This window comes from Paralichthys olivaceus, chromosome 17 (assembly GCF_024713975.1).
Source record: "Paralichthys olivaceus isolate ysfri-2021 chromosome 17, ASM2471397v2, whole genome shotgun sequence".
NCBI lineage: Eukaryota > Metazoa > Chordata > Actinopteri > Pleuronectiformes > Paralichthyidae > Paralichthys > Paralichthys olivaceus.
In genome coordinates this window covers 19,976,604-20,000,767 of record NC_091109.1, presented here as the reverse complement: position 1 = coordinate 20,000,767, position 24,164 = coordinate 19,976,604, and the positions used below count along the sequence as shown (strand labels likewise).

The window sequence follows — 24,164 nt, the reverse complement described above, 5'->3', positions numbered from 1 at the left end:
ACCAAGGCTGCATTTTTTGGTTTTGTGGCTCTTGAATATCAGTCGACTGAATTAGTGTGGAGGCAAAATGTCTGATTGGTAGATTTTTTGATAAATATCCACTCAAAGTTGTGTTTGATTTATTCTGGATTTATTCACCTTTTCTCAACCAACATGAAAGAAAGTTATTTATTTCCACAAACGGCTGATTTTTTCCTAAAAATGCGCCCGAATAAATACTGACACTAAACTTATATTCATGTGACTCAAGGTTGTGTTCGAGCTCAGCATCATCCTCTGCTCGGTGAATCACGAACACCTTTGGTAATGCCTCCCACCTCTGTAATCTTTACTGCACGCAGCGCTGCAGATCCACTCTCGGAGGAAGAAGACAAAGTACCATTTTTTTTTCTCACATATCCACTCATATGGATTCAGGACTTTATTGAGCAATAAAAAATATACACCGAGGAAAATATCATTTTTCCTTTTTCCCCATATTGTTGTTCTTCCATCTTCAAAATCTGATTCAATACTTCCGCATGAACGACCCACGATCCAACGCGACGAAAAGGAAAAATCGAGCAGTGTTTGCGGCTCAACGACAGAAATCCACCAGACCAGTTTGAAAGCATCTCTGTTTGTTTGTATTGTTCACTGAAAACTTGCAAAACAGACTTCAAACAGATTTGGTTTGAACAGGAGTGAAATCACACACTAGGTTGTCATATCTGATTCTGCCTCTGCGTAGAGTTCTGCCAGTTTCTGGAACTCGGGCCCCCAGTCGTCCAGGTAGTTATAATCCTGCTCCGATTGCGTTCCGGCAGAGTCTAAAGGACTGACGGATCCCGTGGGTGAGCCCTGACCCTCGTAAGCGTAGGTCTGCAGAGAGTCATAGGGCGGCACGCTGGTGTCCATGTCGGCCTCCACCAATCTCTGCTTGATGAATTCGTGCACGTCCACCTCGTCCAGCTCCACCGACGGGCTCCGGCGGCTGCGGGACGGGACGCAGTGTTTCCGCCCCTCTGGGCGAATGTCCCGCCGGAACTTGAGCTCCTCGGCGGCTGCTGGGTTACGGAGGGCGATGATGTCGAAGGCCTCGGTGTCCTCCTCGCCTCCGCCCTCGTCGTCGTAGGTAACTACGTTTTCTCGGATGTCCTCCTCGGAGATGACGAGAGGCTCTTTCTTGCTCCGCCTCAGGGTGATGAAGAGAACCACAATGGCTGCAAGACAGAGGGGAAAACGTTTTGTGCGTCATAATTATCAGTTATTTTCTAAATATAATTCTGGAAAACATGATAAAATGAGAGTCTGACTCTTCGAACGACACATAATGGGAACAACTGCATGTTGTCGCCACGCTCAGCCATTTCTTTTATGTAAATTCCAATGCGTGTGTGTTGTCTGTTAATTCATCGCTCATGACAGACAAACATGTAGTGGTTCGTAAACAGCAAACCAAATGAACACGAGCCCGTTTTATGTGCGCATCTATCCAATCTTTCATCGGGACACTAAAACTGGCCGGGCGTCGCGGAGCTGTAAATCAATAACCACATTAGCCGACATTAGCATCGATGGTTCTTTGAATGCGAGCTCTTGAGATGACGACAATGTGAACATTATCATCAACCCGAGGAGCCGACGTCGGGTCGGGAGAAATCGTGCGGAGGTACGCCTCGTGTAATCGCCTCATCTTTTAGGTGAAGCCTGTAATGGAAAGCCAGTTGAGCCACATCAAAGATAAATATGGCACGGCTGCAAAAACTCTGCTGATAAGTAGCTCACAGTCTGAAATAACTTTCCCAACTGTTAATGAAATCATGGAGCCAAGTAATATTTGATGAGATACTACAGCTTGGAACTTGTTCCAACAGCTAATGAGAGTTATGCGACTTTGGGTTAATGATGACCCCTCTGCAAGTTGTTAACACCAACATCCATTTAATAAAAACGCTGTCAGCGTGGGATGTACTTTTTTTTTTTTTTTTTTTACAGCAGTGCAATATCTAAAAGGAGTTCATTCTGCCCCATCAGCAGAGCGGAGCCACATAGATCAGTGTTCCTGCAGAGACGGCCGCGCTTCATAATGAAGCTGCACTGAACGTTAGCTGCAGGAGAAAGATTCAAAGAAACAAAAATAACTCGTCCTTTTTAAGGTGGTATAAATGTTCTGGGCATCCTGGCATCGCACACGGAACTGCCACATTCCACCTTTATCCTAAAAAACCCCCCCCACACTCCTGTGGTACAGCAGCCTCTCAGAAGGAGGCTCCTTACAACACATGCGAGGTGAGAACCTGACTGACAGACAGGAAGGTGGTGGAGGTGGTAGATTAAGAGGAGGTGGAGGTTTCAGCTTCCACGACTTCAAGGATGCGATGATGCATCTGGCTGATCCACTGTACTTACACAAGTAATCCATTGTTATATACATACTGTGGTGACTCTGGCAGCTGTAAACAGACTAATGCACTTTAAAAGATTTAAATTTAGACTAAAGGTGCATGAGCTCGAGCACCAAAGCCTCTACTTACATATATATATATATACTCGGCCGAGAGAGAGCGATGCTATTCACAATGTGGCAGCTCTGAATAACACAGACAAAAAAGGAGGTGCAGAGAAATTAAAAGTAAGAACTGCTTGCTCTGTTTGAACGCAGCCTTTTTCACTCTGCGGTGACACCCACTGAGCGTCAATGCAGAGTCTGGCAAAAACACAGGATTACCGACAAAAGAGCTGATCCTGTGGGACCCTTAAGAGTCCGCGTCCATGGAGCAGCTTTACAATTTGCCTGACTGATAATCCAGCCCTGGGTATAAGGAAGATATTGACACGTACGAGCCAGCAGTTGAGCTTGGAACCCAAGTATTCCAAATAATAGCGCTCCGAAGAGTTCATAGCTCCGCCAATACGGCAAATCTGACATCTAGATTCAAGAATAATTCCTGGGAAATATGCCAGACATGACTCTTCCGTCCTTGAAGTTGATGAAAACATACTTGTCGGAGGTAATACATTTGTTTCCTCCGGTAATTAAACATGATACCTGACTGTAGCCTATGACTTCTTTACTTCGTATTCATGAATATGAACATGAGAAATCAGATGTAGATGATGTGAGTACGATATAAAAACAAAAACACATGATTCTCTGAGATTTGAAGGGACATGCTTTCACTCCCATTGACTAAAAACGTGTTTTTGTGCTGGTTTCGTTGAATTCCACGTCTTCATGCTCGTCATAATATTCCTGTGGTGCGTGTTCATCCGTTCTCTCCAGCTCTGCAGAATTCTATAGGTCCCATATACACGAGGCTGAGTGCTTCCTGATGGACTATAAATCTGTCAGGGTTTTAAAAAGGTTTGTTTTACTGTCTTTCAGAGGCGTCCTCACTGTCTCTGCTTGTGTAAGCGAAAATTCCACTTTACTGTACAATATATAATTTTACACTCATCGACTGCACTGAAGCTACTGTGCGTTTCTGATATTCGTGTAATTTCCACTACAATCGACATATATTTGATTGTTCGGTGCAGTCCCACGCTCGTGTTTTTAATGAAATGTCCACAGATGTGATGGTTGGAGAGGGTGAATGCGTGGGGTATGTTTAAAGCAACATAACACACAATGCAAAGGTGCTTTGTTATTGACTTCCTTGTGCATCTTTTGGATATTTGTATTTAGGTTTAGTAAATCCTCCTTTTATCATTATTCTATGTTATTAAACTTTTCCTCAGCTTGTGATCTACTTGTATTTGCTCCCACTCGCAGTACACACCACACTGTAATGCACATTAATGCTCCCTCAATGGTGCATTCAGGTCATTTCATTTGCAAGCCAAGGCCAGCTGGGATCTAACTGCTGCACTTATGGAACCAAATATCTATTTGCTGCAGCGACCATTGCAGGAATCTTATTTATGCTGCATTGGCACCCTGGTTATTGAAGACCATACTGGGAGAGTGTCCTGAATTTTAAAAATAATGCGTCTAAACCAAATAAGAGGTTCACAACTTGTAACTTCTCAAGGCTGAACGAGAGCAAAACTTTTAATTCAAGAAAAACATTGAGTGATACGACGAAGTCACCTGAGTCCAGAAATACATTTATGCTTTTTTCAAAACTCCTCATTTTAACCCAGTTAGTCATGTGAATCTGCCACATTCCCTGAAACTCAACAAGTAAAATCCAGTGAAAAGTTTTGATATTTTAAGTTATTGTTGTTGAACGTGTGAGTGATAGAGATGCTGATGTGCCGACATGACTACTTTTTTTTTTTTTTAAACGTCAAATAAGCTCAGACAAGTATGAAATTGGGGCAGAGGACTCGAACCTCCGTATGTGGGGACATTGTAGTTTGAACAAAAACTATTCCAAGGTTTTATGAGTGTAAGTTTGTGTGGTGCTGGGTTTGCTAGAGAATCAAACATATCGTTGATAAAACGATAAACGAGTTGTTCATTTACTACCCGTGATTGTCTTATACATGTGTTTGGTGTATTTTGTTCAATTAGAACCCCTGGCATTAACATGTGACCTGTATCTGGATGAAAACACATCAACCTTAAAGAACCTCAGTGAAGAACTAGTTTCTCATTCTCTCTAATTTAACTAAAGCGTGGTAATAAACCACTGGATGCCACTGTGCTGGTAATGAATCCAGGTAAAGATCACATGTGAAACACTGAGGTTCAACACTAAACCTGGTGGAGCAGAGATGGAAACCGCAGGGGAAGAGGGAGGTATGTAGCTAAGGTCCCCAGTGGGTTTTAAACAGGGAGTATTGCAGTCCCTACTCATGCCTCTGCGCCTCCAGGACACCCGCTGCACATACACCTGCACCGCTGAGGGTGAACCATGAAAAAATGATGCAGGGAAGTCAAATAAAATGCTGTTAAATGAGCCGGAGTCTGATTTATTCTGACTGTGACATATCTCACATCTCCTGAGGTGTTGTGTGACCAGACCTCTGTCCGGCAGCTCAGCTGTGTGCAAACTGGAAAGTGTGAACCTGAATGCAACGCAGGTCAAAACCTGACAAAATACATATTTAGGTGTGATCAGCTCCTGTCTCTCGCTGCGTCTCCGCCCCCCTAAATGGAATTAGCCTTGTGCGGATGATTAGCGATTCAGCGTGCGAGTCTCTCACTCGAGCGTTTGCTCCAAACAGTGTCGATGGCCTTTTGTTCGACTCAGCCAGAGGCTTTGGCGTGGAGGAGGCAGACAGCCAGCATGAGTATGCATAACCTTCACGCACTAATATCCACAGACAATCACGAAACAGAGGAAGGGACGGCAGCGATGGTGCAGTCGTGTCATTAGCCGGTTTGCTTCCAGTCGTGTCCTGCTGCCGTTTGGTTTGAAGAGGAAGACGTTGGCCGTGCATCAGCTGCCAGGAGACTGTTTTAGTAATTTGATATTGATGAAGAAATGGTGCCAAATTTTTGACATTTTCGAATTAAATATATTTCCGAATTCCAAGTTTAAAGCAACAATATCATATTTGTGTGTGTGTGTGTGTGTAATCATTTGCTGTCACCTCAAAGACCGGCTGCCATAGTAACAAGGCATGCACACTGTGACATGTTCTGTGGGCGCCGCGGCAGCGGACCGGAAACATGGAAGTAGCGCTGTTTACATCACCATGTTTCCGACGGTGTTTTGTATTCGAGGTGCGCGACACGTCCGTCACACATGAAATCAACAAGTGTGGTATCTGTGTTGTCTGTCACCACATTCCTCCACGCTTGTCCTCCGCTCTCGCAGTCACAACATGCGATGTCAAACACTTGCCACGCAGCAGCAGGAGGAGGAGGATTCAGCTGCATCGCAACAGATTTGGATTGAATTTCAAATTGTCAACAAATGTGATTCGAGGTCTAATCTGGTTTTGTGATTCGAGCTGCCTGTGTGAACATGAACCGCTCTCAGACTCCGGCTCCTCTCTCCAGTCGCCGTGGGGTTATTCTGGGTATTCTTTCAGTTGTATGCGCCTCCGTTCTCAATCGCACTGACCCTGTAGTCGCCGTTTCCCCACCTCTTTGGCCTCACCACCTCCTTTCTCCACACCTCTCCTCCAGCCTCCTCCTTCTGTCCCTCTTCACATCTGCCCTTTATGTCCTCTGCTTTTTCTTCTCTCCTTGCCCTCGCCAGCATCCTCTTACCTCATTCTGAATTCTACCTGTGTCCTTGCGTGTCTATTCATCCCTCTCTCCTCCCCTGCCCTTGTCAAACCCTTTCAAACCCTTTCCTTCTCCTCTATGGTCCATCTCCTCCGTCCATGCCCTCAGGATACTTGCCCCCGGGCAGCTCCCACCCCCTGCTGCAGTCCCCACAGCGGTTGTCTCAACTTACCCAGCAGGATGACGATGCACAGCAGGATGGCAATCAGAGCCCCTGTGCTGAGGCCTGCTGAGGAGAGGAACGCTTCGCCTTGGCACATCCGGATCCTGCCGTGGCGCTGGCACGGGCACACCCGCAGGGTCAAGGTGCTGGTTCCGCTCAGCGACGGCTCCCCACCGTCCCACACCACAATGGGCAGCTCGTACAGCTCCTGGGTCAGGTGGTTGAAACGCCTCCGCCTCGCAATGATGCTGGCTGTGCTGTCTGCAATGAAAACAAAATGCGAGGGAAAATTAGAGCCCTTAGCTAAAAACACTAATTGATGGTTTCCTTTAAATTGCAACTGCATCACTCCTCCACCGAAGCCTGCAATTACATATTTATACCGACAGCCATTTAGATTAAAGGTACAAATTGTCACACAAACAAGGATTCATAACATTTACCATTGTGAGCTGAAAGTTTTATTTTTTTTCCTGTTTTTATTCACCGGTAGATTTCTTTGTGCCTGTGCTAATTAATTTCAAATGTGTTCGTTTACTATTTCAACGCAGCTGCAAAGGAGCAGCTCACCTTGGCCTCTGCAAAAAAAAACACCCGACTCGTAATGGAACATGTCATGTAGATAAACAAAAATAAAAAAGGCTGACTTCATAGAGAAGAAAAGGCGAATAAGGGAGAGAGAGCTCCAGAGGAAGGTTTTATGGTGAGAGTCAGCAGAAGAGAGGAGGTGGATAAACAAACTGCTCTAACAAGTGTATATACTTGTAAAGTATGACTTCAGAATAAGCTTATTGTGCAAATTGTGAAGTCTGTGTTTTCTCTATTGCTTCATCTGAGACTGTGATGAAAAAGCTCTTAGCGGACAGGTTATGTACGACAACAGAATGTATATTGACGTTCTTACGACATGTTACTTATCTTTTATTCCGCTGTGTGCTTACATTCTCTGTATGGATTAAGCAAACCACAGATATTGTATTTGTACAACCTAAACTACATGCCTCAGTGATTCCAGTACTCCGACGACTAATTTGGGCCTCAGTAGAAACTCGCAGGTGACATATTGTATGCTGATATTTGAAGTCCAAAAAAAAATGCTGAATCGTGCACAGGGCAACCATTTTCCTTTCCACGCAGCGAAAAAGAAAAAAAACCCACCTCCGCCGCGCTGTACTTTCATGGCGGTGCTCTGAGACCTCGCCTCCCACTCCAATCTCTGCTCCATCTCGGAATAATTATAATGATCGACAGTTGGAATGACAACATGTACTTCAAGCTTTATTAAGTCAGACTCGCAGTATCACCGTATCAGCAAGCAGATGGGTGGGGGGGGGTTTCGAGGGTGCGGAGAGTGAAGGATGCAAATAACAAGGAAGAGATGGGGAGTTGGAAGAGATGAGGAGCGGAGGGGGAGGAGGAGGGGGAGTGGAGGATGCATGTGTGAGACAAAAAGAGAGAGAGAGAGAGATGGAAGCTGAGGAGGAGAGAGACAAACAACCCGTGTGTACGTGTTGTTCACCGTCACAGCCGCACAGGTCCTTGTACAGACCACAGTGAGAAAGTGCACATCCATTATGTCATGCTAATTCCACATTAAACCACCTCTCGTCGCAGGTGGGTGGTAAAGAGCTGCGCGCTTGTTGATTAACGCCGCAGCGAGTCGGGCCATCTGCAGCCACGTGGCATTTCCACGCAAGAGGAGAGACAGCGCGAGTTAGCGCAGCCACAGTTTAACCGTGTTGTGACAGCTCATGGTGCAAAGCAGGTGACCCTCCAGGAGGGGAAATATGCTTTTAAGAGCATTTCACGCTTCATTGAAAATGTCATTTTGCAAGTAATTTTCTCCCTTTTTTTTTTTTTTTCTCCTGGTGTCTGGTTTTCTATCACATGAGAAAATGCAGATTTATAAATATGCATGTGTGTGTGGGGCTCTAAACAACCTCGCAGAAGTCCCTTAGCACTTGGTTCATTAGGCCAGAGCATGAACCACTAACTGGCAAATGGCCTCACGTTTTTTTTTCTTTCCCAAAAGCATTAGCATGAGTATCACTTACACGACTTTTGCATAACTTGTGCATCCCTGTTTCTCCATCTCCGGATAGAGTCAGTTTAGCTTTCACAGCATCAGATAAAACTTTACTGGCAGAAGTGTAGGACTGACGTGGGAACAGTTTCACAGCCTGTCATAGCCTTTCATACCCAATTCCCACGGATCTGTAGGGTCATATTCAACTCCCTCTTGGGTTTTAAAGGTTAAATGATTATGAACGAGTTACCTGAGGGTGTTCAAACGGGTAAACCCCGGTTTACAAAAGTAATAATAAAGGTATTTTTCCATATAATGAAAGCAAACACCTCATGTGCCATAGAGCAGATTCTCTGCATCATGCAAACCCAGAATAGATCAACAATAGACACGCATCCCTGCAGACTTCACACTTGCCTACACATGCTCTTAGCTGGATTCCTGGTGAACTTGGGTGCGTGTGTGTAGGTGCCACTGATGGGATTCAGCACGATGTCTCCTCTACACTGCTCTGAACACTGGGTCACACTTTGAGGATATGAGGAGTGTGTGAGGTATTTAAATCTACATCTATTTCTCTGATTCGATAGATTTCTAAAAGGTTAATTATAATTGTATGGCTCTATTGAGTCAGTGAACTTGTGAATAAAGATCATGGATCCAGGATATTGGCTCGAAAGTGGATGGGTTCATTTAAATAGACAATATGTCCGTCCATTATCAATACCACTTGTCCTTTTGAGGGTTGCAGGGGGAGCTGGAGCCAATCAGAGTAGACATTGGGCGAAGGGCGGGGTTTACCCTTGACAGGTCGCCCCTTCATCACAGACACAAACAACCATTCACTCTCACATTCACTCCTACAGTTCGTTAAGAGTCTCCAATTAACCTGACCCCACACAAACACAGGGAGAACATGAAAAAGGATCCTGGACTTAGAAACTATGTGCAAATGGTGTAGTTAAATAAATATGGCATCATGTGACGAGCCCTCTAGACATCCTGTCATAAAATACAATGGCAGGCTATTTTCAGATTAATGACGTCACTTGAAATGAGCTGAACAATGTCAACCCCTCCATTAGCATCTGCACCAGCAATTAACACTTAACGTTCTGCCAAAACCTCCTGGACGAAAACTACACTTTTGAAATTACTGACATGCGCCAAGATGGAGCCTGTAATTAGTCCATATTAGCAAAATGTAGCTGCCTGTACCTTCTGGACCAGGCAGAGCAGGGCAGCAGAAACAGATATCGTTGAACCTCCTGGCGTTAATAAAGGGCGGCTTTGACTATTGATTACTGGCACAGCATTGTACAAATACTAATATAATTTTGTGCAGAAATAATAAGCATCTCATGCAGAACAACAATCAGGAGACAAACATAACGATCTCCTTTGAAACAAACCTCTAATTCAATAGGGATTAGTCCGACTCAGTAAAGCTTAGTTTAGCAAAACAAGCCAGAAACTGACAACAGATAGTGGCCGGGTTTAAAAAAGGAAGGGAACAGCTTTCAGTGAATTAACACTGTCACCATATTGTATGTTTGCTTCATTAGGCCGTGTTGTGTGTGCTCGACGTTCTTATCGTGTGTATGCTTCTGCAGTAACAATCAGGTACCGGAATGTGTGTTTATTATGTGCGCAGGAACAAATTGTACGAGCAGCACCTCAGCAGCCACGTCCGAACCGTCAACCAATGTTTGTGCAGAAACAATATTGTGTTTGAAATCAATAATAATAGAAAATCTCATCAAACATCTCAGAGTGAGGGTGTGATAATTTTCAGCTCTGTATTGTTTGACAAAGCCGGCGCGGGACGGACAGATCCTCTTCATGCAGATCGTGCTGTTTCAGCAGATTACAGCCGTTTGGGAAATTCGCTGTATCACACACACTGCAAGTGAAGTGTGAACGACACAAAGGCTAATTAAATGTCCCACATATCAATGACTTGAGAGCTCCTGTTTCAAAACAGCTGGTTAACTGTAATATTATGAGGTCTCCTGCAAGAAGATGCCTTCAGAAACCAATTCATCTATTTATGTATGTGGGTTATTTAGAGATCATAGCCTCAGTTTAATCGCCTTTTTAGAAACAAATGTCATCACAATGTGACCGCTGACGAGATGAAAGCAGCGTTGTAAAGTAGGATCAGTCAAGGTGAATATATTTAAAGGCCTTTAAACAGAACAGGTTTGTCACAAAGCTGCTAAACAGCTGCTAAGCAGGAGCATCTGCCTCGGCATTCAGCTTTTAAGATTCCATGTCTCCTGCAGGAGTTTGACCTGCGCTCAATACAGAACATCTGACACTCGTCCATAATAATGTGGATATTTAGCAAAATGGACGTTTTCCCCTAAAACAGCTGTTTAAGTCACTTAATCAGTATTTCAGTATTTCAAAGTGCAGATCTCTGCCACTCAACGCCAATAGGAAAAAAGGCCTTGATCTAATTTTAAGGTGGGATCTGTGTTTTCTACAGAGCTGCAGCTGATACATGTCTCTGCAGGAGAAGCACCGACTGTAACAAGATCACAGCTTTAAAGGAATCTGATATGGTTGCAATGAGGAAAACGGGTTCTTTTACAAATCACAGTTGCTAAATTAACCGAGTGTCGAGACAGAAAAAGATTTGAGCTCCACGATGATCCACTGTGAGCAAACTCTAACTGAGCAGGAAAGGAGGTCACCAGAGAGTTAGCTATGTGAGTGACTGAGAGGGATTTTCGTCAGTTGCACAACAACAGAGGGAGGCATTAGACGCTGGCACGGAGCAGCCACCAACTGTTGGTCTGCTACAACAGCGATGAGCGAAGCTGCTTCAAGTGTGAAGAGCTTACTTTAATTATCAGACACAGGAGTCAACAGTATGGTGCATTGTGCCTCTCTCTCTCTCTCTCTCTCTCCTTCACCCAGATATCGTGAACACAGAAAATAACCTCTGATGCACGGTGGCAGTCAAACGCTATGTGACTCCTCTGACGTCTCTTCCGAGGGAGAACGCAGGGTCAGAGCGACTGGAGACCGGCGCGTTTTTCGTTACAAAGAGGGAATTGTGCAGATGCAGGAAATAATATAAAAATACTGTGTGTGATACGAGTTATTCAAGGTGAGCAAGTGACAGCAACACAAACACAAACTGAGCAAGAGGGTCGAGGAAAATGGGAAAATCCTGAAGCGAAACATGATGATTTGATGAGCTGCTGCTGCTGAGTGTGCATCTGTCTCTAAAGTGCGACATGAACTCCAGAGGATGTTTGCACAATTCCATCCGAATGTTTTCTGGAGCAGAATGCAGCAGGAGATTGTCGGAGTTAGACGCGTTCATGACGACAGGAGATCCTGCAGAGCGCTCAGGTGAGGGTAGAGTCTGCAGGACGTATAAATCCTGCTGCAGAAATCAGTTTTTGTTCACAGGCGTCTGCCATTATTTTTTAAAAGCTCTCGAATCTCATTTAATTTCCAAGTCGACGTCTTATACATGTTTGGCTCGAACCTTTTTTTAATCCTGGGATTGTTTTTATTCTTTATGCTTTTTCAGTTGTGCGTTCCCACACGTGAATCCTCAGGATAATACTTTATCCTCACATGGGTTCACTCGAGCATTGTCCAGAGTTTTTAGAAAGAGATCTTAAAGAAGGTTTTTGTTAAAATACGACCGCCTCTGGAGACTAACAGCTATCTTAAGTGTGCCTTCGGTGTTTAGCTGCTCCGTGGTCAGAGGCTTTGCCGGGCAGCTGCCTCCCTTCTCCCCCGGTCAACTAACCATCCTCTAAATCAGAGCATGCTCTTTTAACAGCCTCCCTGGTTAAAGGAAGGGTGGTGCACAAGGAAATACAAGGCTCCCTTTATGTTAGAGTGTTTTCTGTTTAAATCCCACTCCTGTGCTCTAGCTCAGGAGGAACGAAAGGTTTTTCAGGGTGTAAAAAAATAATCTCTGTTGCATTGCTTCTTTTCTCCTTCTGCTCATCCCTAACTTATCCCACACTGTGGCTTACATAATGAACTAATTCCCTTTGTTTTTTTCAGGTTCTCAGAAACAAACAATTAAAATATGACACTTTTTCTATTTCCGTGTCATCACACATAATCGGGCCGTCCCACACGGGATTATCTGGCAGATACAGTTTGACAAAAACAAGATCCTGTGGGATGTTAAGCAGCAGGTGATGGCACTATTACTCAAACAGCTTTGCATCAAAAGAAGATGAAAACATATTCCTATAGATCCTTCAAGAAAGAAGGTTGGTTTCCGGAATGCATTCAAGATATTTTGCGGCAGATGGCTTCACTGTGAGAAATCTTTTTTGACAAAAACACCTCGAAGAGAGTGGGAGATATTTTTTGGATTTGAAATCTTGTGTTTTAGGACAGAGGACAAGGAAGACCTCAAGTCTGCTGCAATGATGCAAGCGGGCCTCTTCCAAAAACAATTTGTTGCCATGGAGGACATTATTATTTCCATTATATTGTTCACGTAAAGAACGGCTGCAGCATTCGGACCAGGTGTTTAACCGAACTCTGAATCTTTCAAATTTCACTTTGGTAAAAAGGTTTTTTTTTGTAAAACTCCTGCAACAGACACTGAAGGATCAAACCCAAGACAAATGTTTCACGATCAAACATGAGAGAGAAAGTGAAGTAATTATTCTGTCTCCTCCTCAGAAATACACACATCACACTTCCATTTCACTTCCAACAGCTGACTGCAGAAGAGCTCTACTGGGTCAATATGTGTAAAACTGAGGCAAACTACTACGAAATAAATTATTTATCACAGATTTGCACTTTTAAAAAATGTTAATTTATTGTCCTTGAGGAGATACGTGCAGCAGCGATGCAGTCGATCCTTGTTTGATTCATCTCGCCGTTACGAGCGGAGGGTGGCAGAGGGCGAGGAACGTCTCTCGCTGCCACTTGCCTCTGCGCCTCCGTGCACTTGAAGTGGGCATGGGAAGGCTTGTGGAGGAAGGCGACCGATCCGAGGGCCAAACAGACTTATCTCTTATCATCACATTGAGGTTTTTCTTTCCTCTCTCTCTCTCTCTCCCTCCCTCTTTCTCCCTCTCACTATCTGTTTGCCTCTCTCTGGCTCAGAGATTCGTCTGGAGAGCTGTGAACTCGTCTTCTCAGTGGGCAACCGTGAGATCTTCTGGCTGAGAGCTTTTAAAAAAAACAACAACAAAAAAAAAAACCCTGTGATTACAGACCAACCCCGGGCTCGGTATTCACCTGAGACGGTTGCCATGGTAACGCCCACTGTTGGACCTGCGCCGGCTCAAAATAATAATGCGTACGGTGGGGGGAGGGGGGTGGGGAGTCCATTTGACAACAGTATTTCGAAAACACGCCAAAACCTCAACGACTCTTATGTTCCACGAGGACACAACTCCCAGTGGATCCCAGTGGCATTTAAGACCCGAGATCTCCGCCGTGACCATTTGACGGATCACTTATTTTCACTGCACCTCCGAGGTATGAGGAGATCACTGCGGCTTATTGGATCTCGGGAGTGTGAGCGATGAGGATGGAGCCCTGCCCCGTAGGCAGAGTGCAAAACACATAAGAAATGCAAACAAACATATTGATCACTTTAATTACCTTCGTTGTCCTTCAGGGTGAAGTTGGGATTAACAGGTAGCTGGCTTGGCAAAGCAAAGGAAAACCTCTGTCCATTGGCAAAGTCGTCCTTATCCACAGCTGAGACGGTCTGGATCACCTGTTGTCCAGAAGACAAGAGGACAAATTATTTCCACCTCCCTCATTACATCCCTATATGATCCACTTTACTCACATGCAGGAGAAGGGGTCGATTTAGTTGTTTCATGATTTGTCGACGATAATTGTGCACGGCCATGGTTCCGCTGACCCGACACCAACTGGTCTTGTAAGATATTATCCTGCACCTTCCCGACAGAGAGCGGTTGGTTGTGGGACTAGCCTTTCAGAGCATTTGGCATTTGGCTGGCATCTAACAATGACAAGGGAGCTCTCAGGGCCACCTCGCTGCCACTTATGTCAACTTGTTATCCTTAATTGGTAAAAGGCACAGTGAGAGCGGGGAGCGAGCCGGTGTTGAGAGAAAAATGACCTAATATCCCCCGTCACCATGGGGACTTCTTATCTTCCATGTGAGATTCGAGGCAGCGCTGTGCCGCCGGTACACTCGCACAAGCCTTTGTGTTTAACTGTGCAGTGATAGCATGGGCTTGTTTGTGCTTGGGCTCACTTGTGTGGATGTCACGGTTGATGGAGCGGCACTGGTTGGAGCTTTTCGTTGAAACAGAGCACTGTTGTTTTTCTTTCGGTGTCGAGTTGAGTTGCAATAATTTTGTTTTCCATCGATAAAGAAAGAAAACACTCAGTTATTCTACAGGAAGCAGCATTACGGGATGCTTGGAACACCAGAGGAAGCAACACAGACGGCTGCTGCTTGGAAAAGCCTCAGGAAACCTCACATCTTGGTTTGGTTTGTAAGTGGAAATTAATTCACCATAATGCAATTTTTGGTTTAGAACATTATGAATTATCTAAGAAGTTATTGACCTTTTAGTATAGTTCCAAGCTTAAGATGCTCAAAGGTGGTTTCATTCTAAATGCCAAACTATAACTAATAAATCCTTATTCAATTATTAAAGCCTTTTTATTTTAGCTGGTGCAGGTTTTTAAGCCATTAAAGCCTGATCGGTTTGAATATCCTTGTTGTGGAGAATCATCAGAGATGTTAAAGCCTCATATTGGATCATCGAAGAAAAACAGTGCTGTGATTGTTGAAGATTTCACTCAGATGCAAAAATACAGATGATTTTATTATTTACAGGAAAACTCCACCTTCTGTTCAAAATTACAATCACTCATCTTCTGTTCTCAGTGGTGCATTGTAGCTCTGTTCACCTGCAGATTAAAAAAAACTCTTATTTTATAAAAGTGATTTAATTTTTAATTGGAACTGTTGGTTTGGATTGACACTTGGCAACTAATTAGAAAAATATCGAGCACTGTGGTACGAGCACTGAGATGCAAACAGATCTTAAAACATTAATGAGCTGCTCTATTCTTTCTCACATCTTGTCGTCTGAATGGTGCCACTGTCTCATTCAGCACATTATCATTCTTCCCACTTAATCCCACTGGGCCACGAATCCTCAGGCTACACTGCAAACGTAATTCCAATAGAATGTAAACTTTAATTCAAACTTTTCTTCCACTAGCTTGAATCTATTAAAAATGTATTTAGCTTCGTCGCCCCGGTTTTTACTCCCATCATCCTTTCACTGAAACAGTCTTTTGGCCATTTCCAGCTGCTGATTGCGCTATAGCTCAAAAACCTTCTTAATTCAAATGAATCAAAGACTGCAGACAGCAAATGGGAATGAGCTTCGGTTTAGAATTGTCATGGTTTGCTGATGAGATACTCATTTTGAATGAGGGATGATTAAGCAGCTCACTCCGATGTCTATACAGCTCTCAGTGAGCGAGCCGAACCTCTGAGGGAAATAATAGCTCAGAACAGAATGCATATATTCAGAGGAAGGACTGATCTCTCAACTCTCTCCCTCCGAGGTGTGCAGAGATTTGAATGTGTGAGGTGAGAGGGGAAAACAAACACAGAGACACACACGGGTGTTACGCATTTTCCTCTGGGGTGGGCACTCGACGCTCACCTGTCCTGGCCTCGAGCTCTCACACACAATGACCTCCTCGTCTGTGGCTATTTCTGGCGGGTTGTCGTTCACGTCCAGGACCTGGACGTTAACAGGGACGTGACTGAGGAGGCTGGGGTTGTCTGTAGCAGAGAGAGAGAGAGAGCGCATGTGATGGAGAAGATGAAAGTCAAATGTGAGCCGTAATAACAAAGTGGAGCACCGACGCTGTAATTTTAAACTGGGACACACTGTGCTCCTCATGTCGGATTGTTTATGGGCTTTGTCTTAGACTGCGTCACTATAAAAGCACTGAGGGATGCAGAGTTGCAAAAGGCAATTTTGTGTATTAAAGCACATTTGATCATCACTGTGCAGCATTGTGTTGTCCCCGTTGGTGTGTGTGCAGTGATAATGCATCATACTGCATAAGTCTTTTCCGAATTCTACTTTGCTTTATGGAATGGGACGGAGCCCCTGTTCAGGGCGGTTAACCCTCACCCAGCACGGTCCCTCGGTCCCCCAGCAGAAGAGGAGTAGATTTACTGGGAGGCTTTCAGGTGCGAGTATATTTTGCGCTGTGCAGGACAGCACTGAAGAATAGCATGCTCACTCAGCAAGACGTTCCTTGAACAGAAAAGAGCCGTGCAGGGGCGGCAGTCTTTCTATGAAATTAATGTTTAAGGCTTTTTATTTACGTCATCTTGTGTCAAAAAGGTCAAAAGGTTTAAAACGTCTTAAGGTTCCAGCTGTTATTCAAGTGTTTCTGAAACTGAAGCATATAAAATCCAGCAGCCGTTCACACTTACAGTGTCGACCATGTAAATTATGTTAATTATGACAAATGAGAATTATTGCCTTTTTTAATTTAAATGTCGTCTGTTACAGAAATCCCTTGCAGGCTGGTTCTCCTCTAATGCTGTTGATCATCATCATCGTCATCGTGCTGCAGGACCAACAACCTTCTTTATTTTGTAATTTGTCTTTTTGTCAACAGTTTGATACCAATTCACAGCAATGCTCCCTGCACTACAGCATATTGTCCTCATAATGCACGAGAGGGTGCAAGGACACAGTGTGTTCATACAATGTCTTTTTACACAGAGAAGTCTTGGAAGTAAGAATTGTAAGGCCCGGTTTCTGAAGGTTTTCTGCAAGTAAACAAATAGCTTGAACCCTGAAAAATGTCGAGTTTTCTATGGCATTTAGGTCCATTTTCAGTATTTGGTGCCTTGAACTTTTCCTTTTTTCCCACTGCCGCATACATATATGCCTGTTCAGGTTTTTCACAGGATTTGATTGAAAAAACTAAAAGTCTCTGCAGGGTGGTTGGCAGTCAACTGTGCACTTGAGTGCTTTGTGTCTAAAGCACCATGTCCTTGTTCACTGAAACATGGTTAAAGAGGTAAAAATGGATCATTGTGCCTTTGGATGGTGTCTTGGCATGTAACCGCGGCCTTGAATACTAAGGAGGTGAGGAGATAAAGACACATTAGCATTCAGCACCTTCGCCGGTTGGCAGGAGATTTGTCTAATTGTGATTACAAATTACCCAAGTTACCTGATAGCCATTCTTGAAGTTAGCCGGGCCTGCATTGATTTTAATTAATTTCCAATGTAGGAGAGGACATTGAAACAATTGGGACTGATTTGATTTTTTTCAGTTAATTAAGAGGAAAATGCACTAAGCTTTTTGAATGCATTCTAATCAAAATGCAAAATACACTCATTCATCCCAGTTTTCTGAAGACTTTGATTGTTAATCTCACTATTAACTCATCTGATGTCTTTGGTCTTTGGTTACAGTTAATAATTCTATTAAGACATTGTTTTACTCCACAAATTGGACATTTGTGAAAATTTAATCCACTGATGAAGATTGGAAATTGACCAAATTACTTATTCAAAATGATAAAAGCCCTTAAAATCACCAAAGAAGAAGAAATGTGTTGCTTTGTTTTACTCTTTGCAGGGGGATAGTTAAGATAAATAATGCATTTTAAACCTTTAATTAAACAAAAATTACACTGTGACTGTGAAAAATAGTAATAGTAAAACATTTGTGCTAGAAAATGGTTTGTATGCACAGTGTAGTTACTGTCATACTCCCTTAAATAAAAGGTAAGAGGACTGATTAAGGATCAAGTTTGACCAGGACGGATCTGAAGGAGCTGCAGGTGACAGCCATTAAATATTTTGTTCCCTGGGTTTTCTGCACAGTGAACGTGTGTCCATCAACATTTACAGTGTCCCAGTGAAGTGTCTTTGATCAACACATTAAAGTGAATATCTGCCGACAACGTGCTTCAGATTTTATTCAGCCGGTAGCGGAGGCGGGCGAAGCACAGACTCACACAGTTGTTCCATTTTACTGAACCTTTTCTTTTGTTGATATTGATTCTGACTCCAGTTTTACACTCCATGAATTTGAACCTGCACTCTTCTCTCTGACTATATGATCCCCTCATGGTGTCTCGTTATCTTGTAGGAAAGGAGAAGAAAAAAAACGTCTGGGTAGAACAATGGCACTTACACTTTGTTTCATGTTGTGAACTCTCTTTTAAAGGCCTTTCAAGCAGCTGCATTAAAGAATTTCAGGTGTCAATCATTGGAGGAGTACACCACATGTTCATGTCAGTAGTTGGTGGATCAGTATTTGAAGTAAATGTCGTGTATGGGGAATTTTCTGTCAGTACGAATACAAGAAAAGCTTGGAAATTATGAGATAAACTGAAATTGTGGGTTAGCAACTACACAAAAGTTTCTTAAACTTTCCAAGATGATGATGGAACTTGAATCTTTTTGCTAAATTCAAATGCTGTGTTTAAGTGTCAGTACATTCAAAGAAAACCACTCCACCTCCCAAACACTCTCAGAGCAAGATGCACGGCATTTACTCGTCCACTTGTAAACTTTTGCTTAATGGAAAGTAGCCTTGGTACCTACCAACCTCCGAGGCCATCACCGTGATGTTATGCCACGGCATTTCTTCTCTGTCCAGAGGCTGCGTCGTCCGTACGACTCCAGAGCTCTCGTCGATTCTGAAGTACCTCTTCCCTTCTTCTCTGCTGTCCATGAAATACCTGTCGGGAAAGGATATTATTATCCAATGTGTCCACTTCAGGTGGATTATTTAAAAAATGCAGTGGTGGACACCTAGAAGACGAGGGACAAGATTCTACTGATTTTTTTAAGGACAGAAATATTTTATCTTTTCGTTCACAAGGTTTAAAATGTAAAAACAGTGATTTCGACATTGAGGTGTATTTTAATTTTAGTGATGTTTTCGGGCAAAGTGGCTCAAGCTCTGTTGAGACGTCCATGACAGATGTGGGTCGGAGTGCAACTGTAAATTCAAAGATTTGATTCCAACCACAGCCAACTTACAATATATTCATGCAGAGCTGTGTAACGTGGAGCAGTAACTGGAAGCCTGGTATTCAAACTAAAATCGAGTACTCATAAGAAACACATAATATATGCACAAACTGCAAATGCCAAGTCCAAAAGATCTATGACCTTCGAATCCCCCAATGCAGCCAGCGTCTTTTAAACTCGATGTTCAAACTTTGTAACACAGGCATTCTGAAAGTAGTTAGCATTCTGCAGGCAAACTCCAAATATCTGATATCATCAAAGTTGTTTCTTCAAACTTTTGAAAGCTCCGTCTGGAGCCGCGGATGATGCAAGATACAAGTGGTATCGCTCATCATAAGCCGAGCAGTCAACTCCATTAAATGCTCATCTCCATGCAGGCACTAAATGCTTTACTGGCCCTGCTTTAGTTCACCAATTCTACTTGAGGAGCAAGAAAAACAAATATCCATTTACTTCCATATTAACAAAAATGTATCAAACTATCAAATAAAACGCACGTTAATGATCATAAATCAAAACTGTGCGGTGAAATGAAAGAAGCCGAAGGGAATGTTCTTAATGCTTCCATTTTGAAAGTCTAGTAACACCGCTAATGCACATACATGAAAAGAATAATCCCAGCTGCTTTTAAATGGACTCAAGGTCTTGACGGAATGTTCTGAAGTACATATTTCTAAGTCGAGCAATTATCTTCAATATTTAATGATAAAAGACGATGTTCTGCCTGCAATGTTGACACTGTTGTAATGGCTTTCTAGCAAAGCTGTCATCAAGCTAGAAGCTAAGCAGTCAATGGAATGCAAAGCAGAAAGGACTTTAGCTGAGCTCAAGCACAAAATGAGCATAGACATTTTTATTTTCTAATTCATTTCTAATGACCTATTTACACCTTGGTTCAGTGTTCATTCTCCTGAGCATAGGAGCCTCCAAGTTGACTTGGAAGACAGAAATAGTATAAAGGGAAATGAATGCCAGGATTGCATTGATTTGAAATAAAACTAATTTTTAAGCACAGATTACTCACAAGTGTATGCAGCACCCTCAGTAGAAATGTTGCCGTGATTTATTAAATGTTGAGGCTCATAAGAGCAACAAAGCTTTCAGCTGTAAAAGGTAATTTCCAGCTCAGCTTAAAAACATTGCAGCCACTCGTGCATTTTGCTCTTTGATGGTTTATTTTCACGTTCCTGCAGATAACAAGACAAAGATAGCTACACATTATAATGTTTACTTTCGACAGAGGAAATTATTTTGCTTTTAATTTGAAACTATGCATTGAAGAAATAGAATCACGCAGCAACCGTAGACTGAACATAAAGATATACATGATTCAAGCCAAATGATCTTTCTCCCAACTGGATTTGTTTTTTATCCACAGGATAAAAAACAAATCCAATTTGCGCCGTCAAAAGTTGAAGCCTTCCTTTCCACGACCAATGAGCCTTTAGAGGCAGACACTTATTTTTACATTTATATTTCTACAAAATGAGTCAAACGTATTGAATTTGGTGTTATGTCATGTAAAGTATTTACTACCAGAGATAAAAGTCTTAGTTGATACAAAGAGGCTGAGACGTTTCCACAACTGTTTCTGGTGATCATGATAATATATGAGAGCAACCAGAGGTAATGAGCCATCACGGCTTTGATTGGATATTTAGATGTCAATTTCACAGCAGCATTTGACATGTCACTTCAACGACATGTTTATTTCAATGCATGCATGGGCAGACTTTTGAAGATCAAAGCGGAGCCAAGCACTGATCCCAGCTGCATTCTGCGTTCTCACGCAGGCACAGGGAGCAGTGGCACAGTGGTTGAGCTCAATTTTTTGCCCGGGTTCAAGTGGATGTCGTTGAAATACCTCCCGGTGCCTTCGCGTCCCTTTGTGCAGGGAACACTGGCAGTGATGTACTGAAGGAATGGACGAAGAGGAGGTATCCCACTAGGAGATGAAGGGATCTCTTTCATATGTAGATTTCCGTCTTGTTTACTACAAATCTTTCACAAAGTCCTAAAATCAAAGAAACTTCTCAACCCCATGTGTTCCTGCCATTTCAAATCGTGCATCATTCATGAGGAAGCGCAGATTTCACCTTTCTAAAACATAGGGGGCAGTAGCATATAATACGTCTGAGCTTAGTGCAGCTCTGCAGCCGATGGCACGAAGTCTCTGCACACCTATAGTCCACCCACGCAGCTCCTTTCTGATTAGACCTCTCATCAGCATAGATTGGCTTTGACTGACAGCTCCACAGCTCCACAGCTCCACTCTTGTTAATTTTACAGCGCCCTCATTGACCTGTTATTACTCCTGTTGGTACAGTTGTGTGACATCATAAATTCCCACTGTAGTTCCACCCATTTTCAGCCTGACCAGGTCTCATCAGTCACAGGAATTAAAATAAAACCTGGCTGGGTGTGCGGAGGCTTTAAACTATGGTCCTACACCACGCAAAAGCAAATGCTTCTTATTAAAACATCAGCAGTAAACAATCTCATGAGGAGTTTCAGTTTAAATTAACACAAGTGGTGCAAAGTTGAGCGTAATGTCATGAAACGATGTACCTGTGCAGAGCAAAAACATGAAATTAGTCCACCGCCCGAGGCTAATATCAATCTTTTTTCAAGAGTACACAAGCATGTGTTTAGAGCGCATACAGATGTGCTAAGCTGTTGTATCGCCTCAGGTTATTTCACGGGGTTGCCAACAAAATAACAATATATCTGATGATGCAGAAATATTGGACAGATTTATTGTGCATATCACAGATTTTTTTCGAGGAGAATCATTTGGGGCAAATGCAGAACAATATCCATAACAAACTGGACACTAATTAGCACAGGGCAGGGAATCTCTTTAACATTATTGTTTATTTCAAACTGACCCAAGACGAGTTCAAAGTAATTGTAATTGTAAAGAAATTGTACTTTTAGTTGTCATGTGGTGCATAAAGACACAAAACGTAGGCCAATGATTCTCAAAATGCACCGTGCATTATTTCAAATATGCACAATGATGAACACTATCATGTCAAGTCGTCTTTAGATGCTTTTCTACAGCGATATGATGAGCACATGAGAGATTCGGGAAGACAAACATTTCTTGGAGGCAGAAATAATCTTATTACTTGACTTAAATCTCAGTGGGTGGAACCACAGCACCTCAGTTGTTTTTGCAGCAGGAGAGATCTCACTGGTTGATGCCAAAAAATAAATGAAACCTCCAAGGATGCATAAATAAGCAACTGAATACAAGTCAGGAATGTAAGCATTACTATAACATAAGTATTACTACATAAATAGAAATACATATACTGCAAATATTCATCCATCTGGTGAAGACTGCGAAACGTTTCTAAACTTTTCTGGAAACCAATTAGTTGACAAAGTGACATTCATTGGCTGCTGGTCACAGCTGAACGAATGTTAAGTCTTAAAATACGCATCACTATTAGCAACCACTCTCGCTTTGCCCTTTTACTTTTACGTTACTTAACCCGACACATCTTCAGCTCTATCCAGTGATGCATAACCGATGTGACTGTGCACCTACAGAGCAGCTCTGCCTCTCACTATTTGTAATCATTTCACTTTCGAGTGAACAAGTACACTGGGCGGTAAGCGTCTTACCTGACAGGGCTGTTTCTGCTGTCGGGATCTCGAGCCGTTACGGCGCCCACCTCCGTGCCACTCGGTGCGTTCTCATACACATCCATGATATAATAATCCATAGAAAAGACAGGGGCTTCGTCCACGTCTCCGACAGTTATTTTAAGGGTGGCTGTATCTTTGAAAGAGCCAAGAAAGGAAAAACGAGGATCCACATGTGTATTTGTCCCCTCAATGTGGAGCGTGTAGGTCTTCTTTCTCTCGTAGTTCAGGGGCTGTAGGGAAAAGGGGCCATGGGGATGTGTGATTAGCACAGTCGTACGAGGTGGTTACACTTCATCTGAACCGTGCAAGTTATAGTTTGCTGCAAATCTGCATGATCAGCTTATGTGTGTCGACAAGAAGTTTAAAGTTGCCAATCGTAAAACATCATCTATCATTTCCTGCTGCATAAAACTTGATAAAGTCTTATTTTTATATAAACTGAATTTACTTGCATAACAGCTGACATTCTCCTTTTACTCCTCGTGCATTGAAGTTCTGCAACACTTTTCAGTGCATTAATGCAGGTAGAATATTTAAAGCACACAATATAAGATTATTTGCATCCACATCAAAACGTTGTACAGCACGGCCAGAGGTCAGAACTCTTTCATATATTTTCATATATATTCAGACACCAACAGACATTTCCCTGCACATTTTTCACAGAAATTTCCCAAAGATCTCTTTTCTGTGTTGATGAGAGCGCGTGTTTACCTTTTTGAGGCTGAGGATTCCCTCTCTCGTGTCCCGGTCCGTGGATATGGAAAACATGTTGGCCCCCTCTGAGTTAATGATGCTGTACTTGATGTCTGCGTTGACGCCAAGGTCCTCATCATTGGCCTTGATCTTCCCTACCGGTTTACCTACTTGAGCGGATTCAGGGACGTACAGCTGGTAATTTTCTGTGGATGAATATTGACGTGTAGCCACTTAGATAAAGCAGTGAAAAAACAGTTTTAAACACAGACTTATCTGCTCCACATCGCTGTCTGAATGTCATCTTAAAAAGGGCTTGGTTTGGCAATTTGAATCCGTCACCCTTTGTTCCAGAGGGAATGTCATTAAAAATACTCTGCAGTGGTTCAATTGATGCTTAATGCTAAGCTGAGGTAGACAGCG

The 24,164-nt window shown here is 43.0% G+C and overlaps 1 protein-coding gene across 4 annotated transcripts in view; it reads right to left on the bottom strand.

Annotated features, from left to right (window-relative positions):
- Nucleotides 1–298: 298 nt before the first annotated feature.
- Nucleotides 299–24,164, bottom strand: part of LOC109642232 (cadherin-18) — a 124,902-nt gene continuing 101,036 nt past the window's right edge. For all 4 annotated transcript variants that reach the window (XM_069512923.1, XM_069512922.1, XM_069512921.1 and 1 more), the window contains exons 6-12: nucleotides 23,760–23,947; nucleotides 23,022–23,275; nucleotides 18,957–19,093; nucleotides 16,032–16,153; nucleotides 13,969–14,086; nucleotides 6,342–6,593; nucleotides 299–1,202 (exon numbers count right to left, since the gene is read on the bottom strand). In XM_069512923.1, coding sequence (XP_069369024.1) covers nucleotides 697–1,202; nucleotides 6,342–6,593; nucleotides 13,969–14,086; nucleotides 16,032–16,153; nucleotides 18,957–19,093; nucleotides 23,022–23,275; nucleotides 23,760–23,947 — 1,577 coding nt within the window. In that variant the 3' untranslated portion in view covers nucleotides 299–696. The remainder of the gene's footprint in view (nucleotides 1,203–6,341; nucleotides 6,594–13,968; nucleotides 14,087–16,031; nucleotides 16,154–18,956; nucleotides 19,094–23,021; nucleotides 23,276–23,759; nucleotides 23,948–24,164) is intronic.